Source organism: Hemibagrus wyckioides, linkage group LG19, assembly GCF_019097595.1.
Source record: "Hemibagrus wyckioides isolate EC202008001 linkage group LG19, SWU_Hwy_1.0, whole genome shotgun sequence".
NCBI classification, from domain to species: Eukaryota; Metazoa; Chordata; class Actinopteri; order Siluriformes; family Bagridae; genus Hemibagrus; species Hemibagrus wyckioides.
The window spans coordinates 1,720,956-1,744,691 of record NC_080728.1 but is presented as its reverse complement, the minus strand read 5'-3'; the positions used below and the strand labels follow the sequence as shown (position 1 = coordinate 1,744,691).

The following is a 23,736-nucleotide window of genomic DNA, read 5'->3' as shown; positions in this document are numbered from 1 at the left end:
CACTGACATCTTCAGCATCTCGCTGAGCAGCTCCATCATCCCTACGTGCCTCAAGACAACGACCATCATCCCTGTGCCCAAGAAGTCTACGGTTTCCTGCCTCAATGATTACCGTCCCATCGCACTCACATCAATCGTGATGAAATGCTTCGAGAGGCTCATCATGAGGCACATCAAGTCACAGCTACCACCCTCGCTGGACCCCTTGCAGTTTGCGTATCGTCCTAACCGCTCCATGGATGATGCCATCACCACAACCCTCCATCTGGCCCTCACACACCTGGACTGTAATTACTCCTATGTTCGAATGCTGTTCATAGATTTCAGTTCAGCATTCAACACAATCATCCCTCAGCAGCTGATTGAGAAGCTGAGTCTCCTGGGCCTGAACACCTCTCTCTGCAACTGGATCCTGGATTTCCTGACTGGGAGACCTCAGTCAGTCCGGATCGGGAGCAGTATCTCCAGCACCACCACACTGAGCACTGGAGCTCCTCAGGGCTGTGTGCTCAGTCCACTGCTGTTCACTCTGCTGACTCAAGACTGTGCAGCAATGCACAGCTCCATCCACATCGTCAAGTTCGCTGATGATACGACCGTGGTGGGTCTCATCAGCAAGAACGACGAGTCAGCATACAGAGAGGAGGTGCAACATCTAACAGCCTGGTGCAGAGCCGACAACCTCTCCCTGAACGTCGAGAGAGAGAGTCTCTGAATGCAGAAGTTATGGTGTGTTTATAGACTTTAAAACCGGTGCTGTATGGAGAGAAATCAGAGTCAACAGAACCTGAACCTGAATTTGTAATGTATACATATTCAGTTTTAAGTTGCTTGATAGAAAATCAAGCAAAATGAAAGTGTAACGTGTTTAATCTCTCACTGTAAGAAATTGCTTGTTTTTTAGCAGTTATTTTTCATTAGCAAATCCAGCCATGTTTTAAGACAATAGCCCAAGCCAACAGCAGTAGAAACTCTTGAGAGCATCTCTTCCCAAATATTCCTTTCCAGTTTTGGTACAGAGGATGATTTTACTTTAAAACACAGATATAAATTGATTCAGTTGGTCAGATAAGGGCAATTAACAGGCTGGTTGAAGCCATGTACTGTGTGCGAGACAGTGCTGTATCTGTTTCATGTGTTATTGAACAAAGTACTCGAGATAATTTGTAAAGATGAGCTGATGTATGGACTGAAGCAATGCTCTTTTAAAAACCATCCCAAAACAGAAATATTTCAGTACCCGATACAAAATACATTGTCACTTCTGTGCATGTGTGTATTGTCTCCAGATTCACTGTGACCCTGATCATGCTTAAGAAGAAAATGAATGAATGAATGAATGAATGAATGCTTGGATGATGAGAATGTGAGAGGTCAGTCTATGTGTGTAGGCCGATCACTCAACAATGTAAATGTTACAGCGCCAGATTTCAGGCAGTGATTCACACAGCATACGTGGTGGAGGTGGGGTTACAGGCATGTAAACTGCTCACAGAGGGTATTACTCTTTTTTATCAACTTTTTTAAAGACCCTTTTTTAATTAAATGAGCAAAATTTTTCTATAAGGATAAAGATGTAAAAATGAATTTAATTGCACAATTGTTTGTGTGTTTTCTAAGATCTATTTGTTTGTGTGTGATCCATTCCAGCAGAAGAGATCAGACTCTTCAGGACTCAGCTGTGTGTTTGTACAAACTTTACTAATATTCAGAGATGGAGACTCCTGATCTGGACACAGATAATGTTTCTCCACCATCAAACAACTGGTAACCTACAACATCCTTGTATTCTAGTCATTAAATATTTATAGCTTATATTATTGAGTGAGTACATATGTAAGGTTCTAATATTAATGAAAATCATTTTGAGTAAAATTACTTCCTCTTTATATTAAGAAGTGAGTTAAAAACAGTAAAGAGTGTATATAGATGAGTAAAGGACTGTGTATAATGTTGTGCAGTAAACTCCAGGGAAAGAGATCAGAATCACCAGCACCCAGCTGTATCTCCATTAAGAGTGATGAGTCTATGGATAAACCACTGTATTTTACAGATGGAGACTCCTTACTTCTACACAGGTAACATCTCCTCTCTGTTAATGTCACTGATAAAGTCACACTTGAAGGGAAATTTAACTAGATAAACAGGATGACAAACAAAATTCTACCCTGTATGTTCAGTTATTGCAGGGTAGACAACCACTTGTAGACAACCACAATAATTTAGCCGCTGACAAGATACCAAGCCATATATATCTTCTAGAGTTATACAGTTTGAAAGTGTTAGTCTAGCCAAATAGCTTGAATTAGCACAGAAGAGTACTAAGTCAAAAAGCTTTTGTAACAGTAATAGTGATGTGGAAAAAAACATAAGCAATTTTGGCAGTACTGCAAGTGGTGCTGTAAACATAGATGTATATTAAATATGAGTATGTGTGTGTGTCAGTTCAGTTCAGTGCAATTCTGGATATTAAGTAGTCTGCCTTGAGGAAAGAAGCTGTTACACATGGCAGGTGGGTGAAGAGTGTGTGTGTGGGGTCCTGTACGAAAATCCTAGAATCGTCTCTGCTTGATACATTATTTGGTCAGATTCTAAACAAAGAGATCATTTGTTATGTGAACTGTGTCTCTTACTAACCAGGTTTTTACACACACATTAGTACATGTGTGTTTATGCACTTTTTATAAATCAACTTTTTTTTTTTACCATTATCAAATACATTAATTAGATTCTGTCATTCTGGTACAGTGTTTTAAGCCTCTTAGTTCCGGTAAAGGGAAACACCAATGCTACAAATTGCCATTTTTATGTAGTGGTTGTGTAATTCACTTAATGAGTAAATATGAAATCATATTAATGACTATTATTGAAAAGTGCATACAAATATTAGATTCTGTTCATTGTAAGTAAAATTAAGTAATTATTACATTTCAAAATTTAATTAAAACTAAAGTTTATATAAATCACTAAATGTGTATAATGTTTTGCAGTAAACTCCAGCAAAAGAGATCAGAATCACCACCACCCAGCTGTATCCCCATGAAGAGTGATGAGTCTATGCTTCAGCCTCTTGCTTTTAAAGATGGAGACTCCTCATTTCTACACAGGTAATATCTCCTCACTGTTAATGTCACTGCTAAAGTCACAAAGGCATAAAGGCAAATTTAACTAGATAAACAGGATGGCAAACAAAATACTTAAATTATATGACTGACCTTTAATAAAGCCACTGTTAAGTGTCTAAAAATGAAAATTCAATAATAAAATTCTTCAAGACTTTTTTTGAGAAATATTTTACCTGAAAAGTGTGCTTGTTGCATGTTTCAAATCAATGCCATTTGGTTTAAAGTTCAAACATTTGTGTTGTTTGAATGTCCAGATACATTGTGGGCTGCTGTATGTAAGTCATTGCAGACTAGCTTAGCTTAGCATCATTTAGCCAGTGACAGGATACTGTTGTGAATTCACCGAAGCAGACTAGGGGACTCGGAAGTAGTGTTCAGCAGGAATGTTTTATTGTAGATCAGAACATACTGTGGTGGTACTGTAGTCACCAAGTCCAGTGAAAGGAAACATGCATTAAAGTTTTAAAGGCCTTGAGTGGGCAGGCCTTAAACCTCACAATTTATTTTTACTTTGTGTTTATTTAATTTGTATTATATTTTTGCCTTTTACATTCTATTTAAAATGCCAGTTCTTGTGAGCTGCTAAACGTTGGTCTAAAATGATTTCAATAAAGATCTATTCTATTCTATTCTGTTCTGTTCTGTGTTTTTTCTCCAGTTCCATAATGTTTGTTATTGGTCATGTTGGGGTTTAGGAGTGTGTAAAGTTATGGCTAAAGGTTAGTCTATATGTTAAATTGATGTAACTGATCAGCTACAATTTTTGTTCAGTGTTCTACAGAAGGCAGGAGAAATGAAGATCACAGATACAGGGTAAGATCCAAACCAACATGACTGTGACACTGACACACTGGTATTATAAACCTCTCTGCTGTTATTAACTACAGAGTGATTAGATTAGAGAAAACATACAGTAGATGAAGACAAACACAGTGAGAAGATCATAAAGAACTATCTGTGGTAACCAGTCAGAAAAAAGTGATCTTAAAGTCTAATAATTGAAGCCCATGTCTCACCACATCTTCCTGCTTCACCATATCACAGGAACCACCCAGAATCTGCTGCTGTAAATGAAGTCCAGAAAAAGTTCAGATTAAATCTGATGAAGAAGTTTCAGTGTTTGAATGGAGTGATAATAAACCTGGGAACCCAAACCCTCCTGAATGAGATCTACACAGAGCTCTACATCACAGAGGGAGACAGTGGAGAAGTCAATAATGAACATGAGGTGAGACAGATGGAGGCAGCGTCCAGGAGAACAACAACAGAGGAAACACCAATCAAATGTAATGACATCTTTAAGCCTTTATCTGAACAAGACAAACCCATCAGATCTGTGCTGACGAAGGGAGTCGCTGGCATCGGAAAAACAGTCTCTGTGCAGAAGTTCATTCTGGACTGGGCTGAAGGGAAAGCAAATCAGGACGTCCACCTCATATTTCCACTTCCTTTCAGAGAGCTGAATTTGATGAAGGACCAGAAACTGAGTCTGATGGAGCTCCTTCATGTTTGTTTTAGGGAAACAAAAGAAACAGAAATGTCCAGTTTGGAAAAGGTTCTGTTCATTTTTGACGGATTGGACGAGTGTCGTTTTCCTCTAGATTTCCAGAAGACAGTGAGAGTGTGTGATGTAACTGAATCAGCATCAGTGCAGGAGCTGCTGATAAACCTGATCAAAGGGAATCTGCTTCCCTCTGCTCTCATCTGGATCACCTCCCGACCAGCAGCAGCTGATCAAATCCCCTCTGAGTGTGTGCATCGAGTCACAGAGGTACGAGGGTTCAGTGACCCACAGAAGGAGGAGTACTTCAGGAAGAGAATCAGTGACCAGAGCCTGGCCAATAACATCATCACACACCTGAAGTCATTAAGAAGTCTCTACATCATGTGCCACATCCCAGTCTTCTGCTGGATTTCAGCCACTGTTCTAGAGAGAATGTTGGGTGAAGCAGAGAGTGGAGAGATCCCCAAGACTCTGACTCAAATGTACACACACTTCCTCATCATTCAGACAAACATCATAAGAGAAAAATACTCCAAGAAGCAGGAGAGTGATGAAGAAATGCTTCTTAAACTGGGACAACTGGCTTTTCAGCAGCTGAAGAAAGGGAACCTGATCTTCTATGAGGAAGACCTGAGAGAGTGTGGCATTGATGTGAGAGAAGCAGCAGTGTACTCAGGTGTGTGTACACAGATCTTCAGAGAGGAGTTTGGACTTCACCAGGGTAAAGTGTACTGCTTTGTTCATTTAAGTGTTCAAGAACATCTCGCAGCTCTGTATGTGCACCTGACATTTATGAAGGAGAAGAGAAATGTTCTTGATTCATATCTGTATTCATGGCCGATGAAGGAAAAAAATCCAATCTCAGATGTACACAAGAGTGCTATAAATCAGACTTTAGAAAGTCAGACTGGACATCTGGATCTTTTCCTTCGCTTTCTTCTGGGTCTCTCACTGGAATCCAATCAGAAACTCTTACCTTCTTTAGTAACACAGACAGGAAGTAGCTCCCAGAGCATAAAGCATAAAGCAGTTCAGTACATTAAGAAGAAGATCAGTGAAGATCTTCCTACAGAGAAATCCATTAATCTGTTCCACTGTCTGAATGAACTGGGTGATAATTCTCTAGTGGAGGAAATCCAACTCTACCTGAAATCTGGAAAACAAAGTGACCTCTCTTCTTCACAGTGGTCTGCTCTGGTGTTTGTGTTACTGACCTCAGCACAGGAGCTGGAAGAATTTGACCTGAGTAAATATTTCAGTACAGATAAGATAACAGAAACTGTTGTTCTGAAGATGATGCCTGTGATTGCAGCATCCAGAAAAGCAATGTAAGTAAAGCTGAATACTGTTGAGTGTTAGAACTGGAACACTTACTAAAACATGATAACTAAAAACTTTAATTTGTTAATTAACTTGGACATTTTTAACACAGAGACAAAGAAAAGGTTTTCGGTGTTTTCACTGACAAACTTAATTTTATTTGTTAAATATAAATTAAATTAGATATTGTTGCCTGTAATGCACTCAAAAAGTGCAAAATATGACTTAGAAGGTTATACTAAGCCTAGTTCACACTACAGGATTTTAAGCCCGATTTAAGCCTGATTTGCAAATTAACAAGCTCGCTCACAGACCGGGCTGTGATTGTGGGAAAATCAGCGGGTGATCAGCGCTCTGCAATCTTTGTGTGAACTACTCAACGACGCATCAAAGAGGCTCACTGATGCGTCGCTGTCACCTTGCAGACAAAATCCAGATATCTGGCATGTTAAATATCTGGGACGGTCGACCAACTCCACATCACGTGGTGTCAATTGTAGCTACGACCTCCAGCCAATGAGAGAGCAAGTCAACAGAGTTGAGGTCACCGGAAAAAAAGCAGCAGCAGCAGCATGGCTTCAAAAATAGTGTGGACACAACATTTATTTTAATAAATTAACATTTATTTAGAGCGAGACTCCTGCCGACGTCCATTTTCAAAACAAACCTCTACCGAAAGTCTCGCGTCATTTCCGGATCCACCTGTCGCATGTGTTTTCATGACAAAACGTGGTTTGGGGACGGCGTTGCGTGACAAGAGTTGTTTGTTGTTCACCACTTTGTTCCAATCTTTGTGAGAGAATTGTCATTCAGTTCAAAGACCATGTTTCTCACACAAAAGTGCAAAGAAGTCTTACACCATCTGTACTTAATAATATTGTGAAAAGATTCACAAAGTCAGGGAAAATCTTGGCAACTGCTGCTGAGTTTGGGTGACCAAATTCTCAAACTGCAAGGGAGTACTTTAGAAAGTCATTGTCACTTAACATAGTGCACTACTGCAAGCTGAAACTGTATTACACAAAAACAGAAGCTATAAATCAATTTTGCACAGAAACACAGTCAAGTTCTCTAGGCCTGAAAGTCATCTGACACCAAAAGAAAGTGCAAATTTGTTCTGTTGTCTGACAAGACATTTAAGTCCAAGACTTTAAATGACAAGACAATAAGTCCATTTTGGGGAAAAACAGACAATAGACAAAAGTTTCAAAAACCATCATCTGTGATAGTGTGGGTTTGCATCAATGCCCATGGCATGAGTGATCTACAATAAAAACTAAAAGCTGTAATCTGGTAATTCTCTTGGACATTTATTTAACAGACAAATCTAAAAAGAAAATATTTTCAGTGTTTTCACTGACAAAATTAATTATATTTGTTAAATATAAAAAATGTAGAAATTCATGCCTGCAACACACCCAAAAAAGGTTGGGACAGAGGCATGTTTACCACTGGGTTACATCATAAGTTAATTAGTTCACCATTAAGTTTTACTCAATAAGGCACACAGCCTTTATCTTGTATTACTTTTTAGTATCAGGCAATCCCATATTATATGGGATGGGTGGCAACTCTACTCTAGAGACTAGCTGGTAAAGATGATGACATTCTAAGAAGATCAAGTCTGGCAGCCCAGGTGTCTGAGACATTAACCTTTTGTCTGTATGTACTTCCTGACCACCGGGCAGGGTCCCAGGTTAAATGTGAATGCTAATCTCAAGGCCAGGCTGTGCCTTTGTCTCTATGATAATGTGAAGGTCTGGGTGATACTGTCAGGCTGATTGGATTAGCACCTATGCATTTGTACAACACTGTTATGCTGATGAGCTCAGGGCTGGGGAAATTCCGTTACCGGGCTGATTCCTGTACTGCAGTTGCATGCTTTGTTTAGATTGTCTCCACCTCTATGTATCCCTCCCCCTGGAAAAGTATAAATTCTACAGTGCTGAAACTAAAGTCAGACTTGGATGACTACAGCGACGCACAGTGAGTTCTCAATAAAGAGTAACTTCTGCTTGAAAGATATCCCAACGTCTCCTGGTCTCTGCTTCGACAAGGAAAAATTTTCCAACACTAGTTAAATGTAGTTAACCACTAACATTTTAATTCTATCCAAGTGGATGTTGGCTGCATTGTCCCTTTAAGCAAATTTTTAATGAAAATGAGAACGTTCAGTGAAAGGTTTGAGGATATGTTTGATATTTTGCACTAGTGTGAGTTAATCATGTTTTATTTTATTTTATTCAGTATCAGGTGTAAATCACTTGGAGTGGAAAGTTGGTCAGCTCTGGTCTCAGAGCTGAGCTCAAAAACCTCTAGTCTGAGAGATCTGACTGTGCAAACACTGGATCTGTCCTGGAATAATTTAGGAGACTCAGGAGTGAAGAGTCTCTCTGCTGGACTGGAGAATTCTCACTGTAAAGTGGAGACACTGAGGTAAGATCATGTTTCTGAGAGTCACAATAACTAAAAGCAACAGTTATACACAGTGTTGTTTTTCACCTGAAGTTTTAACAGTACAACATGCAGAACAAATAGATTAGTCATTAAGTGATAATGGTTTCTCTTCACTTGTGCATTAAATAAATAAATAAAGGAGAAAATGAGAGAACATTTCTACAAAACACATTAGCTACAAAAGTATTGCTGGTTTTAAAAGTATAGTAAACTTTATATCAATAATAATCAATAATTCTACATAACAGCAGCAGTGGCAAAGCTACAGGGGGCCTGGGCCCACCATTTGGAGACCTGGCCCACCCAAATATGCTCTGTTATTATGTTACCATTATTCATTAACCCCAGTTCTCACTCTCTATGAGCTGCTGGTTTAAGAAGCTGCATTGAGTGACGTTGCTGCAGAAACATTTCTCCATTTTATGTAGCTGGGTGAATGTTCAATATAGAGTTCAATAAACAGACACCATACCTTGTCTTTTCCCCCGAAACTCGTACACTGTAATCAAAGAATACAATAAGATAGAATGTATTTCAGATTGTGTTAAAACTGGAGCATGCTGTATGCAGAGTCAAGATTGGACTCATCTGAGAGCTAAAGAAGCGAACTGCAATTGGTTGCGGAGTGGGGCAATGACAAAGTAATTTTAACTGAAACAAAAAAACTGAACAAAATGAAGGCTGTATCTTTACAGATCTTCTATAATCACAGGAATTAGAGTAGGTGTGCTTTTTGCTTTTTTTGTGGAAAAAGTCTCTAGTGTAATGTGTGAATGAATTCCTTTAATAAATATATGATGGGGCAGTGATCCATTATGACTATTTCTTCTGTTAAAACCACTTGATTAAAATAATTTAAGCATCAGGAAACCAAACAATAGTCATAAATTTATATAGGTTCTCCTAATAGATTGAAAAGAAATCTCAGCTAAAACTTTGTGTGATTTCTCGGTTTCTTTTGAAACAATATTTTGTCCTAATATACATTTAGAAAACAGAGCAGCAATGTTCATTTAGAAAACAGAGTAGCAATGAAACCAAAATGTTAGACAAAACAAACAAGTCCAAATCACATTCCAAACATGAAAGAAAATGGGAAACAGAGCAGTGGTCAAAACACAGAGTAGCAGTGGCAACGAAACAAAAAAATGACTCGTTAGGGTAGACAAACTAATAATGCTTTACATGTTGTAAATGTGATACTGGTTTAAAAGTCCTTCATAAAAGAAGTGAACAAGTGACCCAGAAGTGGTCAAAATTCTGGCGATAGCTCCCTCTGGTGGGCAGGAGGGGGAATAATAGATTAATTACAGAAACAACCCCCTCCTATGACCTCTTGGTGCTCTTCTGGGCTAGGTCTTGGCCCCTTCTATTTGTAAGGGTGGAGGGGGGTTGGGGTTGATGTTGTCCGTGTAACTAGAAATGTGGGTGTGCTTGAGAAGTGAGGTATAGACTGAGGGAAAGATATAATATTGAGTGTGGAGTTGCAGGCAGAAGGTGACTGCATTTATCTAAAGGATATTTAAAAGATTTTGAATGGCCTGATGTATCAAGGGTTCATCTTTTTGCTTGGCAGATTAGAGTTTTAGATTTTTGGTAGACAACCACACAAGGTGACCGGGTTGGTTATGTGTGTGTGTGGGCATCTTCAGCAATTGGCTTGTGTTTCTAGTGTTCTTTCTAAATAGCCAACTACAGGTGGACACAGACCTCTTGATTGCAATGAAACCACTCATCCACAGTGGGCACATCTAAGGGCTCTCTAGACCAAGGAAATAGAGGCAGTTTATAGCCCAGAACACAAGGAAAGGGCATGAGGCTGGTGGATGAATGAGTGAGGGGTTTTTTGGCATACTCAGTCCAAGGCGGAAACTTGCTCTAGCAGAGTTGCTCTTTGCTGCAGTATTACGTGAGGTAGCGGCTTAATTCCAGGTCAACACACTCTACCTGGCTGTTGGATTGAAGGTTTTATGTGAGGCTGTTGATTCTGGGGTCAGTTATGAAATTGACTGCCAGACCAGGTGGGACCAGGAGCATTGGGGTGTGGGCAAAGGTTTTAGGAAGACAGCTGGTAATTGGCAAGGTGTCCTAAACTGAGCACAGACAGAACATGTGTTCACAAAGTATTTGACATCTTGACAGAGTCAAGTACTAATTGGGTTGTCCAGTGGATTCCTGAACTGGGTGAACTATGTACCCACTGAATTGTTTGCTGGCCAAATGCAACTGGGACATACTGCTTTGTGGGTGGACACTTGGGATAAAGCTTTCATCTGCTGAGCACCTGAAATTTCCTCCATAAGGTCCCAGTGTATGGGTGCTGTAACCACTGACTGTGGCAGAATGGGTTCTGAGAGAAGAAACACAAGGAAATAGTTTGCTGGGTTCCCATGCCTCTGTGAAAGTACTTCTATTCAGCATCTGGATGCATCCACTTCCACGATAAAAGGGATACTGGGGTTGGGGTGCCTCAGGTTGGGGGCCATGGTGAAACTTTGTTTTAGCTGATCAAAGGTGGTTTGTGCTTGTACAGTCTAGCAAAGTTTCTTCGGTTTTCCTCACAGCAGGACTGTAAGGGGGGGCGGCTGCTATTGTACTATAGTTGCATATGAAATGCCAATTGAAGTTTGTAAACTCTAAAAACCTTTGCAGTTCATTGACCAGTCTGTGACAGCTCTCACTTTGTCCATGTTCAAAACCAACCCTTGATGACTAATGATATAACTGAGAAAAGAAATGGTGGTCCTTTGAAATTTTCATTTCTCTGCCTTGACCTATAGTTGGTATTGCATCAGTCTGATTAACATGGTGCACACTTGGTTTATGTGAGTTTTGAAAGTTTTGGAATAAATCAAGTGTTGGGTACCATGATCAGTGGCTGTATTCCTCCATCCTTCTTTTCCCCTAAGATGAACCTGCAGGGGCCAGAGTGGTGGAGGGACAAATGTAGCCTGCATTAAATTCCTCTTCCTCTTTCCTCTTTGACTACCAGTCAAAAGTTTGGACACATCTTCTAATTCCATGGTCTATCCTGATGTTTATTTCTTTCTACACTGTAAAACAATGCTGAAGGTGGCTGAAATACATAATAATCTTGGTTGAACAGTTGATATTGAGATATGTCTGCTACTGATGCTCTGTAAAGCCTTCATAACGCCTCTAATCTGAGTTGCTGTTAATTGGTGATTTCTGAGGCTGGTAACTCTAAATGAACTTCTCCTCTGCAGCAGAGGTAAGTTCTGGTCCTGCTTTCCTGGGATGGTCTTCATGTGAGCCAGTTTCATCATGGTGCTTGATGGGTTTTGCAAATGAACTTGACAATACTGTTCAAGATAATAGTACATAAGTGGCATAAGGGGCAGTGGTGGCTCAAGTGGTTAAGGCTCTGGGTCGTTGACCGGAAGATCAGGGGTTCAAGCCCCAGCACCGCCAAGTTGTCACTGTTGGGCCCTTGAGCAAGGCCCTTAACCCTCTCTGCTCCAGGGGCGCCGTATCATGGCTGACCCTGTGCTCTGACCCCAACCTCCAAGGATGGGATATGCCGAAGAAAGAATTTCACTGTGCTGTGTGTATATGTGACAAATAAAGGCTGTTTCATTTCATTTCATAATAGTAATTCTGGAATTGTACAAGAACTATTCCAGAACACCTGACCTTCATGTCTTAAAATAACAACTGACTTGTGTTTTTTGTTGTCATTACATGTGTACATAAATCCATGTGTGTTATTACATAGTTTTGAAATCTCCAGTATTGTTCTAGAAAATAAGTCACTAAATAAAAAACATTAAATTAAAAGGTGTGTCCAAACTTTTGACTGGTAGTGTAGCTTTCCATAGCCTGTCTCAGGGGCAGACAGTTGGGGGTCTTTCTACTGAGGTGATGTGGTATGGGAGGCTAAGAGTCCATTGCAAACAGTATTTTTGACAGTGAGGGGACCAGTGGATGGAAGTAGAAGAAGTACCTTCTAGAAGTACCTTCTCCTCCCAGGAAATCTGTGGCTCATGGGCCTGGAGCCATGGAAACCCTAGTATTACAGGGTTGCAGGGTAATATTACAAACAACATGAAGTTCTCTACATGGGAAAAGTCCAACCTGAAGTGTAACTGGGGCAAATTGGTGAGTGATCTAGCCATCCCCAATAGGCTGGTTGTTCACGACCATAATCATTAGGGGGCAGCATATGGCACAGTGGGGAAACTAAGCTCTTTGTCCAGAAATGTATTAATCTCTATAAATGGTGAACAGATAGAAATTGTCACAGAGTTTAATTATCTTGGTTTAATGTTGGATTCAAAGCTTAGCTTCAAAAAGCATGTAAAGAAAATGGTAGGGACTATAAAATATAACTTGATAAATTTCAGACAAATTAGACAATGTCTTCCCACTGACATAGCTACGACTCTCATGCATGCTACAATTTTTTTCTCATTTGTCATATTGTGCAACATGTTGGGGTCAAGCAGGAGAAACAGTTACTAAACCTTTAAGATCTCTTTATAAACAGACTTTAAAAACTTTGGACAAAAAGCCTAACCAGTATCACCACTGTAGGGTTTTGGAGAAATATAATTGAGTTTCGATAATTTTAGACTTTTTACAAATTTGTATATGGTATATAAAATTCTAAATGGTTTGGCCCCTCCCATACTTCGTGTTTTTGTGCACCTCCGCTCTGCAGATTTTTTAAGATCTACTAGATTTTCTTCTAGTAGTGATTGTGTTGTTCCTTTTCGTCACTCTGCTTTTGGATTATCATCTTTCTCAGTGAAGGCTATTACACGGTGGATCATGTTACCCGAAGACATAAGGATGTGCACATCTATTAACCTTTTCAAACTAAAACTAAAATTTTATTTAAACACTGATATGGTTGTGGTTTTACTGGACCTCATTTTTATCCTTTTATTGTGGCTCTGATAGGATGTGTATATGTATCACTAGATTGTATGTGTTTGTTACTTGTTACTGTTTTTTATGTTTGTGATTACCTGCCAAGGGACCGCGGATGAAAATTAGCCTTTTGGCTAAATTCAGTACGATGCATTAAATGGACGCATTTATGTTTATAATTCTACATGGTCCCTTTTCAAATAAACCCCAATAAATAAAAAGTAAAAAAAGTTCACAGCTAAACTGGAGTCAGTGATTGGTCACCTTTACTTGGCATTCTTGATATATTCTAGATTTTTGTGATCTGTTACTTGGAAGAGGCAATTGGCTCACTTTAACCAATGTTGCCATTTCACTTATGCTGCCTTGATAGCCAACAATTCTTTTTTTCCCCACAGTGTAGGAGTCAAATAGGGCTGAGACAAAATGATCCTGGTTAACATGAGGCACATCAGTGTCCTGGAGGTTAGGGTACTAGTTAGGTAGGAAGTTATCCAGCCCGAATTGCCTGGGTGATGTATTGAGGAAGAGACTGCATCTCATCTTTGCAGGTCATCTCAACCTGGAGGCTAGGCTTCAGTCCTTCACGAAAGACTGCCCATAGAGGGGTGGTGTTGAGCTGCGTGTGTACTAAACTCTATGGCATAATTGGCAGCTGTATCAGCCTTGGTGCAATTGTGAGAGTTGAACCGAAATGTCTTTACCTTCAGCTGGGTACTTGACACCTCTTTAAGTAGCTGACCAGTTTACTTTTCCATATTTCTTATTTTTAATTTGTTTGTCTATTTCCTTTGGGCTTTGAATTATTATTATTTTGAGTTTCTGAAAGAAAATTATGGAGTAATGAGGACTGATTTCTGTTTAAGTGTGGGTACACAATAGATAAATAACTGGCAAATCAACAAATCTTCTTTCAGTTAATTGGCCACTTTTTATAGTCAATAAGTTCATTTGAGTGACTGGTGGCATTTTGAGTTTCTTTACTTTTGAAGCCCATGCCCACCCTGTTTTACCCACCCACTGTTCTAAATCTGCCAGTAATATTATGGTCAGTGTTAAGCATACTTTGTGATTGGTCACAGAAAAACTGAAGTGTGCCATCGTGTCTCTCTACAGGTTGTGTAAGTGTGGTGTTTCAGATGAAGGCTGTGCTTCTCTGACTTCAGCTCTGAGATCAAACCCCTCACACCTGAGATACCTGGAACTGTCCCGTAATAATCTAGGAGACTCAGGAGTGAAGAGTCTCTCTGCTGTACTGGAGAATCCTCTCTGTAAACTGGAGACACTGAGGTAAGATCAAACAACCTGTTCTGGATTGTTGTCAATAATTAGATCAAAGTCTAAGATTAAATTATTTTTAATTAATGTAACTCTATTTGAAACCACATATTACTTCTTACGCAGTCTTGGACTCAATACACCTCTTTGCAGTTTATCACACTCATTGAAATGATATTTGAAGGTATGACAGAATACTGGTATCATATTTCCTAACCTGTCACTCTGTAAATTCTTTGAACAAGTTGGGATGTCTGTCAGCAAAATGCTTTGCCAAGTTGGACATGTTGGCTCCCTTCAATGTTACATTTCTTACAGACATGTTTTGTGATGTCCATGGGCTTGCCCTGACTGTTTGTCTACAAGCAGTGGGTGGTCACCAAGAGTACCTGTATTTGCAGCCATGTCTCATGTGCATCTGAGAGGAAAAAAACATTTTTGCATGCTGCACTTACTCAGTGTTCCTTAGAAGCAGTGCACTGCCAACACACTGCAACCTATTAAAGTACTGGTACTAATAAAACGAGGAATCATTTGTTTTTAATATCGGGGTATTGCAATACTTTTCTAGTACCGGTATATCATGCAACACTGTGAAATTTATTAAAAGATTGTAACTAATTACAAAAACTGCAGCTGTTCAAATTAAATGAACTGTGTAAACTGCAGGGTTTAAAAGAAGCAAAGTTAGCAAAGAAGTTCAATTCAAGATTTCAAGATTCAAGAAGCTTTATTGTCATTTCAACCACATATAGCTGACGCAGTACAGAGTGAAATGAAACAACGTTTCTCCAGGACCTGGTGCTACATAAACATCTCATGGTACCTCTTTCCAGATGGCAGGAGGGTGAAGAGTTAATGCCATAGGATTGACAAAGGCAATAATTAAATGAATTAAATTTGATTTTTAAACTATAACCAAAAATGGAGCAAAAGGAATTTACAAAAAATTCAAGCCACAGGATCAATGTCAGAATGCACGGATTTAAGACCCATGTGATACAGAGTCTTTTAATGAAGAATGGAGGAACAGAGACAGGAGTGCAGCCAATAACATACACCCGATAAATTCCGGCACAAAATACAGAGGCAACGGCAAAGCGCAGAGCAGCCAAAATTACTGAAGAAGGAGAAGTCTGAACCAATCCAAACAGGGTAATCCAAACACAGCATGAGTAAAAACAGCCCGGAATCCAGCCGAGAAGCGAAAACGAAGAACAGCTGACCTACTGAGCATAGCTTCTAGAAGACTTGAGCAAGGCTGCATGAGCAGCCCAGGACAGAGCGTGCCAAGATCTAGAATATATCATGGTGTGACCGGCGGATAGAGAGAGGCCAGTGACAAAGTCCATGGAGACGTGCAACCAAGTTCTCCGGGGAACAGGGAGAGGACGAAGGAACTCGGCTGAAGGGGCCTTGGGGAACAAGTAGCCACGAAGTCCCAGACATCCTTACTAACCGAGGGCCACCAAAATCTCTGTTGGAGAATGAACCAGGTATGGGAAATGCTGGGATGGCAGAATAGTCGAGAACCATGGCACCGCTGGAGGACTTGTAGGTGTTTGGGCACAAAAAGCCTTCCCCCCGGACAGCCATGAGAAACTGGACGGTTGGAGGAAGCTATCTGGACCCTCTTCTTGAGGTGAAGGCAGAGAGCTCTGACCATGACAGAGGATGGAAGGATACATTCCACAACCTGTTCCTCTTCGCTGAGGTTGAACTGACAGGATAAGGCATCTGGTTTGCCACTCTTGGAGCCTGGGTGGTAGGACAGAGTGAAGTTGAACTGCCCAGAAACGAGGGCCCAGGGGGCTTGTCTCGGGTTAAGCCTCTTAGCTGTCTGGAGGTAGTCCAAGTTCTTGTGATCTGTCATACTAGCCAGTGGTGCCACTCCTCCAAAGCCAGCTTAATGGCCAATAGAAAGTGCAGTGGTGCAGCTTGTTGTCCTTGGGGCTTCTTTGAGACTCCCATGCCCAGGTCGGAAGCCTCCAGCTCCACAACAACCTGGCGAGTGGGATCCGGTAGAGAAAGGATGCGGGCAGAGGTGAACAGTTCCTTGGGTTTGCTAAAGACCTGCTCAGCTTCAGGACCAGACAAATGCTTGCAGGGTGGATGTAAGCTGGTGTAGACAGTGCTGTAGCCTCGGATGAACCTTTAATAGAAGTTAGCAAAACCCAGGAATTGTTGGAGCTGCTTATGTGTTTTCAGATGTGGCCTGTCCATCACTGCCCTTATCCACTCAGGGTCCTTCTCAGGGTATGCTACCGGCTGAGAGTATGAATCCCAGGGAGGTGGTTCTGGAAACATGGAACTCACACTTCTCTGCTTTCACATACAGATGGTTCTGGAGCCTGGATCAGACATGATGAACATGTTTCTCCAGAGAGCGGGAGATGAGTACAGGTACACGAAGACAAAAACGGTTTAGCATGTTTCTTAGAATGTCATTGATGAGAGCCTGGAGCCTCATTTCCCTCTTTGATGTGGACGAGGTGGTAGGCATTTCACAGGTACAGTTTGGAAGACACGGTGGCCCCCTGGAGGAGCTCGAAGGCAGAGAACACGAGTGGAAGGGGGTAAAGGGTCTTAACAGTGTTGGCGTTCAGGCCCCAGTAGTCAATCCAAGGGCAGAGTGAGTCTTGCCCACCATGCTGCAGCTCAGTTTCAGGGTCTTGGCGATCTTCTTATAGCAACAATTCTTTTTTTCAGATCCTCAGAGAGTTATTTGTCATGAGGTGCCATGTTGAAATTCCAGTGACCAGTATGAGAGAGTGTGAGAGTGATAACACCAAATTTAACACAACTGCTTCCCATTCACACCTGATATCTTGTAACACTAACGAGTCACATAAAACACAGGGGAGGGTAAACAGCTAATTGGGCCCAATTTGGACATTTCCACTTAAGCCTAGTTCACACTACATGATTTTAAGCCCAACTTAAGCCCAATTTGCAAATTAACGAGCTTGCAGACAGATTGGTCTGTGATCGTGGGAAAATCAGCAGGTGATCAGCACTGGGCAATCTTTGTGTGAACAACTCAACGACGCATCAAAGAGGCTAGCTGACGTGTTGCTGACACCTCGCAGACAAAATCCAGATATCTGGCATGTTAAATATCTGGGACGGTCGGCCAACTCAACATCATGTGGTGTCAATTGTAGCTACAACCTCCAGCCAATGAGAGAGCAAGTCAACAGAGTTGAGGTCACCGGAAGAAAAGCAGCAGCAGCAACATGGCTTCAAAAATAGTGTGGACACAACATTTATTTTAATAAATTAACATTTATCTAGAACGAGACTCCTGCCGACGTCCATTTTCAAAACGAACCTCTACCGAAAGTCTTGTCATTTCCGGATCCACCTGTCGCATGTGTTTTCATGACAAAACGTGGTTTGGGGACGGCACTGAGTGACGAGTTGTTGTCAGATCGTGTGGTGCGACCCCCTCTTGTGGATCATTTACAAAGCGTCGTGTAGTGTGAACACCACAAGGACAAAAAGACATACAGTGAAGTCATGTAGTCTGAACAGCAAAGCGATCTGCCCACGGTTAAAGTCTTGTAGTGTGACCAGGTCTTTAGGGGTGTATTCACTTTTGTTGCCAACGGTTTAGACATTAGTGGCTGTGTGTTGAGTTATTTTGAGGGGACAGCAAATTTACAGTTATACAGGCTGGACACTCACTACTTTACATTGTAGCAAAGTGTCATTTCTTCAGTGTTGTCACATGAAAAGATATAATCCAATATTTATAAACATGTGAGGGGTGTACTCACTTTTGTGATTATACTGTATACATTAAATTAAAAAATGGCAAATGAGCAAATCCTCTTTTAGCTCATTGGCCACTTTTTACTGTCGTAAGTTCTTTTGAGTGACTGATGACTTTTGAGTTTCTTTTCAAACCTGTGCCCACCCTGCTTTACCTAGACCACCCACTGTTCACAACTGTCAGTAATGTTTTTCTCAGTGTTAATTATACCTTGTGATTGGACCAAAAAATACATGTTGATAAAGAGTGTGTCATTGTGTCTCTCTACAGGTTGCATGATTGTGGTATCTCAGATGAAGGCTGTGCTGCTCTGACTTCAGCTCTGACATCAAACCCCTCACACCTGAGAGAACTGAATCTGTCTGAGAATAATCTAGGAGACTCAGCAGTGAGGAGTCTCTCTGCTGTACTGGAGAATCCTCACTGTAAACTGGAGACACTGTGGTAAGATCATCTCTCTGAGAGTCACATGACCTGCTCCTCAGTAAGACACATTCTCTAATAGTGAGACTGGAGCAGAAGTTTTAGGTTCATCATCAATGTCCTGAGGAGGAAGATTGTTTCTTTTCACTGCACACTGATGATTTTTCACAGACTCTGATGTGACTGCAATGTGTCTGAAATTACTGTGAAATTTACTAAAACATTGTAATTAATCACACAAATTGCACCTGCTGCAGGGTTTAAAAGCAGCTATGAAACATTTTATACTTGATATAATGTAGTTTAAGTTCATGGTAGTGTTTCTATTTCACCATGATTCAGTCTTTATTTATTTGATTCTGAAAGATCTAAAATGATATAAATGCACTAAAAAGGTTATGGAGAAACACATATTATCTCTCCCTTTCTCTCTCTCTTTCTCTCTCTCTCTCTCTCTGATAGTGTGTATGCATGAATGCATGCGTGTCAGGGAGTCAGCTACCAGCATTGTGCTTTTTAACAGTGACTAAAAATACACTCCTGAACAAAGTCTTAAGAGCGGGGAAACATTACAAGTATTCAAATTTCATGTTGGTTGATCATAACCAGGTTGAAAGTACTGCTTCAAAATGCCAAAAAGAAGAAACATGAACAAGCAACAAAGAAAGAGAGCAGGCTATTTATTGAAAACTGAATTTTAACTGAAATGGGCTGTTTATCAGTTGGTCAAAAGTTTAAGACCACAGGCCAAAAAACAAAAATACAACAGAACTCCGTAGTGAGTACCCCCACCATTCTTGTTGATCACTTCAGACATTCGTTTCGGCATGCTTGATGTTACCAGGAGTCTGTTGGAAACGTTGGTTCATGTGGTAAAGATGGCTTCACGAAGGGCATCCACAGTATAGAACTGACGTCCAATTTTGTAAACTTCCCTTGCTGTCCACCCCCAAATATTCTCAGTGGGATTTAGATCAGGGGAACACACAGGATTGTCCAAAGGTATGCCACTATTCTCCTAGAAGAGGTCCTTTATCAGACGGGCATTGTGAATTGCAGCGTTATCCTGTTGCAAGACCCAGTCATTACTGCACAGACAAGGGCCCTCAGTCAAAATGGATGCCTGCTGCAGTATGTCCACATAGCCAGCCACCATTTGACACCCCTGCACAACCTGAAGATCCATTTTCCCACTGAAGGAAAAAGCACACAAATCATGATGGAGCCTCCTCCTCTGTGCTGTGTAGAAAACATCTCCAGTGGGATCTTATTGTCATGCCAGTAATGTTGGAAGCCATCAGAACCATCCAGGTTAAATTTTTTCTTATCAGAGAATAAAACTTTTTTTTCACCTTTCAATGTCCCATGTTTGGTGCTCCCTTGCAAATTTTAAATGTGCAAGTTTGTGATGTGGGAGGAGACTGGTCTTTTTTTTGCTTTTTGAGCCCATTTCTCACATATGCCATCTTATGGTTATTGGGCTGCAGTCAGCATCAGTAAGGGCCTTAATTTGGGTCAATATTCGGCCTGTGTCTTGACCCACAGCCTGTCGGATTCTCTTTTTTTGTTTGTGAAATTTTTTTGGGTCTACCACTTGACACTTTGTCCCATAATTCTCAGGATCTTTTACAAAATTAAAAATGACTGTCTTACTGCATCCAACTGTGGCTGTGATGTCACGTTGTGAGAGGTCTTGCTTGTGGAGCTCAACAATCCTGCCACATTCAAAGACAGAAAGCCTTTTTGCTTTTGCCATCAGGACGTCATGACTATGTGACTGCCTCAAGGACATGGAAGCCACTTTTTTGTGCAGATTTTTTTGTGCAGATAATTTTAAGTCTATGGTCTTTTGATGAGCTGATAAACAGCCTGTTTGCGTTTAAATTAAATTAGATTTTTTTTTTTTAAATTGAATTAGATACATACATAACCAATATATTTCTGTTTTTTGTTTTTTTTTTTGCTGGAACTACTCTTCTTATTGTTTGGATCAAACCCCTCACACCTGAGAGACCTGAATCTGTCTGGTAATAATCTAGGAGACTCAGGAGCGAAGAGTCTCTCTGCTGTACTGGAGAATCCTCACTGTAAACTAGAGACAATAAGGTAACATTATATTTTTAAACATTAATGATAAATTGTAGTCTTTATGCTTTATTTTGATAAGATTTCTGAAGCAGGAAAAAGTTACAAAACAAATTTCAAATTCAAATTTTATTTATCCCATACAAAACCATACACATTATGGCATGCAGTGAAATGTTTTTCAATTGTCTGTGACATAAAAGTAGAATAAAAAATAATAAAATAGTTGTACAACTATCACAATTATACAATTATCCTATCGTACAAGCAAGGGCGAAAATATATAAAAAATATAAATATATACATTTACTTTTATATGTATGGGTCAGTGGCAGAGCCATGTGACTATTGTGAATAATGTGCAGATGTGTGCAATTAATGCAATACATACAATTTTTTTTCTTGTAAAAGAAAATCTGTCTGAGATATCTCAAAAATAAAATAAATATCATTTATTTTTTCAAATAAAATATCATTGTTGTGAAGAAAAGTCTAGTCTTATGTGTTGTCCTGGTCTCTAAAGACCTAGTGTGTGTTACTCAGTCCACAATAAGACAAACTGTCTACAACCAGGTTCGTCACTCGAGCTGCAGTAAAATGTTCCTGATAGATCAGTGTCTGATGAGAAAGATTACAGTAGATACGTTTGAAAATAGGCTTTGCACATCATCAAACATTAATATGTACATCATTTGAATGATGATTAAAACATGAAGGCTGATTGTAATTGAAGTACAGTCAGCCTGTAATTTATTTGCCAGCTGAAGTGGAAAAATATCCTGTGCATCCTCTTCAGTCATATGCCCCCTCACTGTGCTCTGCCCCACTTGCTGTGCTCCTCCTGCCCTCATTTTTTCCTGTGGAAAAAAGTGAAGTAACTACCAGGCTAACACTTATCACTGTTAATGAGAATGTGAACAATTTTTTGTAATGTACTGTTAACATTTTGGGATGTGTCATTGTGTCTCTCTACAGGTTGTATAATTGTGGCATCTCAGATGAAGGCTGTGCTGCTCTGACTTCAGCTCTGAGATCAAACCCCTCACACCTTACATACCTGAATATGTCCTTCCAAGGAGACTTGGGAAAGAAGCCGCTCTCTGCTCTTAAGGATGATTAACATTAGAAACTACAGATACTACGGTGAATAATGATCTTTTAATCATTAGTTTGTACATTTTTCTTCAGTTTTATGAAACCAGTTTTAGATCATTTTACTATATTTAATCTGGATTTTTCTAACAATTGTCTTTAATGGTGTTTTGTGTTCAGTAAAGTGTGTTGATTTAAAATTCATGTGAAGACAGAAAACAGGGATTCAGACAGAGTCTACAAAATGTCCCAAATGAGTGCATGAGAGTGATTGTAAATGAACATTGTGTCTTCTGTCATTCCTGTAAAATTCACCTCAGCTTCTTCTTAAAGTCTGCACTTAAATATAAATGTAGAACAAGAACTAAATGACACAGTAGTGTTCGTTATTTAAAAAAGCTCCTGTGATTGGATAAGAGCAGTGATGTGATGGGTAAATATCTGCTCATTATCCTGTTAGAACTTGTGGAAGTTCTCATTTGTTCTAGCTAAATGTTAGAAGACAGATGTTAGTAAGAATGAAGAAATGTTGAATGATTAATTATAAACAGGAGATGATGATGTTTCTCTTGGAGCAGAGATGATTACATGATGTTGATCATGAAGTACCACAGTCCACTTTGTGCTGATTAATTCACATCTTTTTCTTTTATATTCAGGCTGTAATGAATATCTGTGTGTGATGAAGACTCCAGTGTTCCTGCATGTTGGGGAATAGAGAAGATGTTTATAAACACATCACTCATTTAGTTATAACACATTAAACAGACTCAGAGAAGTGTGTGTTCATCGTGCAGAGTGAATCAGACTACACACGATTCTACACTGAGTGTATAACGACCTCTGATCCCTGGATAAAATTCCCTGAACTTCAATCCCATAACAAAATCCTGAGGGATAATTTCAAACAGCAGGTGAAAAATCACATGAAATTGAGCTGAACACAGTCACTGAAAGAGAGAAATAAAATGGACAGGAACAGTTTCAGGACATTGGTGGAATTCTCATATGACATGATTGGAGTTCATCTGAGGAGTTTATCTGAGATGTTTATCTGAGGAGTTTTTTTTTTTTTTTTTAAATTTGATCTGAGGAATTTATCTGATAAAGCCCATAGGAAGCTTTCTACATCACATTTAATGTCCCATTGCTAAACGCCAACAACTAACAGTTGTATAATGTAGTTTTGGTGGTTTGTGATTTTACTGTTTGTGTTTATTATTTGATAATAACTGTAATGATTTACACTTTTTACACATGCATAGTTGCAGCTAATTTGTTGGATACATAACTAAAATTATTAAATGTATAATTATTAAATGTAAAATTAAATGTATCTTGCATGAATGTATCAAATACATGTTAAAAAAATAAAATACAAGGGGGGCGCTAGTGCGCGAGTGTATGGGGTAGATGTGCATTAACACAGTTCCTCCATGATATTAATAATTTATTATTATATACCAGATACTTTTAGCTTTCTTGGTGGCCAGCCAGCCAGTTTTACTTTCTGAACCTCCGATTGACATAAATAAGCTGTAAGGTCAGACATGCCGAAGGCAATTCAGTCTAAACTTACCGCAAACCAACCAACTAAAGTGGCTAATGCTAACTCTCCCTCAGTGGCTAGCAAATTAACGTGCTCTGAGTCTACTCACTCAGAGGAGATGTCACTGGCTACGTGCAAAGAACTTTGTAAAGAGATGTCAGAGGCCGTTCTTTGCGGCATTAATGAACGCTTTGATGCTTTCGGCTTTCAGTCAGTGTGAAGTCTCTTTTGACTT

At 39.9% G+C, this 23,736-nt stretch overlaps 2 protein-coding genes across 6 annotated transcripts in view; one reads left to right on the top strand and one right to left on the bottom strand.

The window, feature by feature from the left end:
* LOC131370162 (NACHT, LRR and PYD domains-containing protein 12-like) overlaps window positions 1–23,736 on the bottom strand; it is a 404,348-nt gene that overhangs the window by 224,509 nt on the left and 156,103 nt on the right. The window lies entirely within an intron of this gene.
* LOC131370167 (NLR family CARD domain-containing protein 3-like) lies at window positions 1,645–23,246 on the top strand. Its single transcript, XM_058417338.1, has 10 exons — window positions 1,645–1,767; window positions 1,962–2,078; window positions 2,991–3,107; window positions 3,897–3,938; window positions 4,170–5,957; window positions 8,197–8,385; window positions 14,416–14,589; window positions 18,623–20,881; window positions 21,836–22,003; window positions 22,612–23,246. The coding sequence occupies exons 1-8, from the start codon at window positions 1,715–1,717 to the stop codon at window positions 18,798–18,800; spliced, it is 2,658 nt and encodes an 885-aa protein (XP_058273321.1). The 5' UTR covers window positions 1,645–1,714; the 3' UTR covers window positions 18,801–20,881; window positions 21,836–22,003; window positions 22,612–23,246.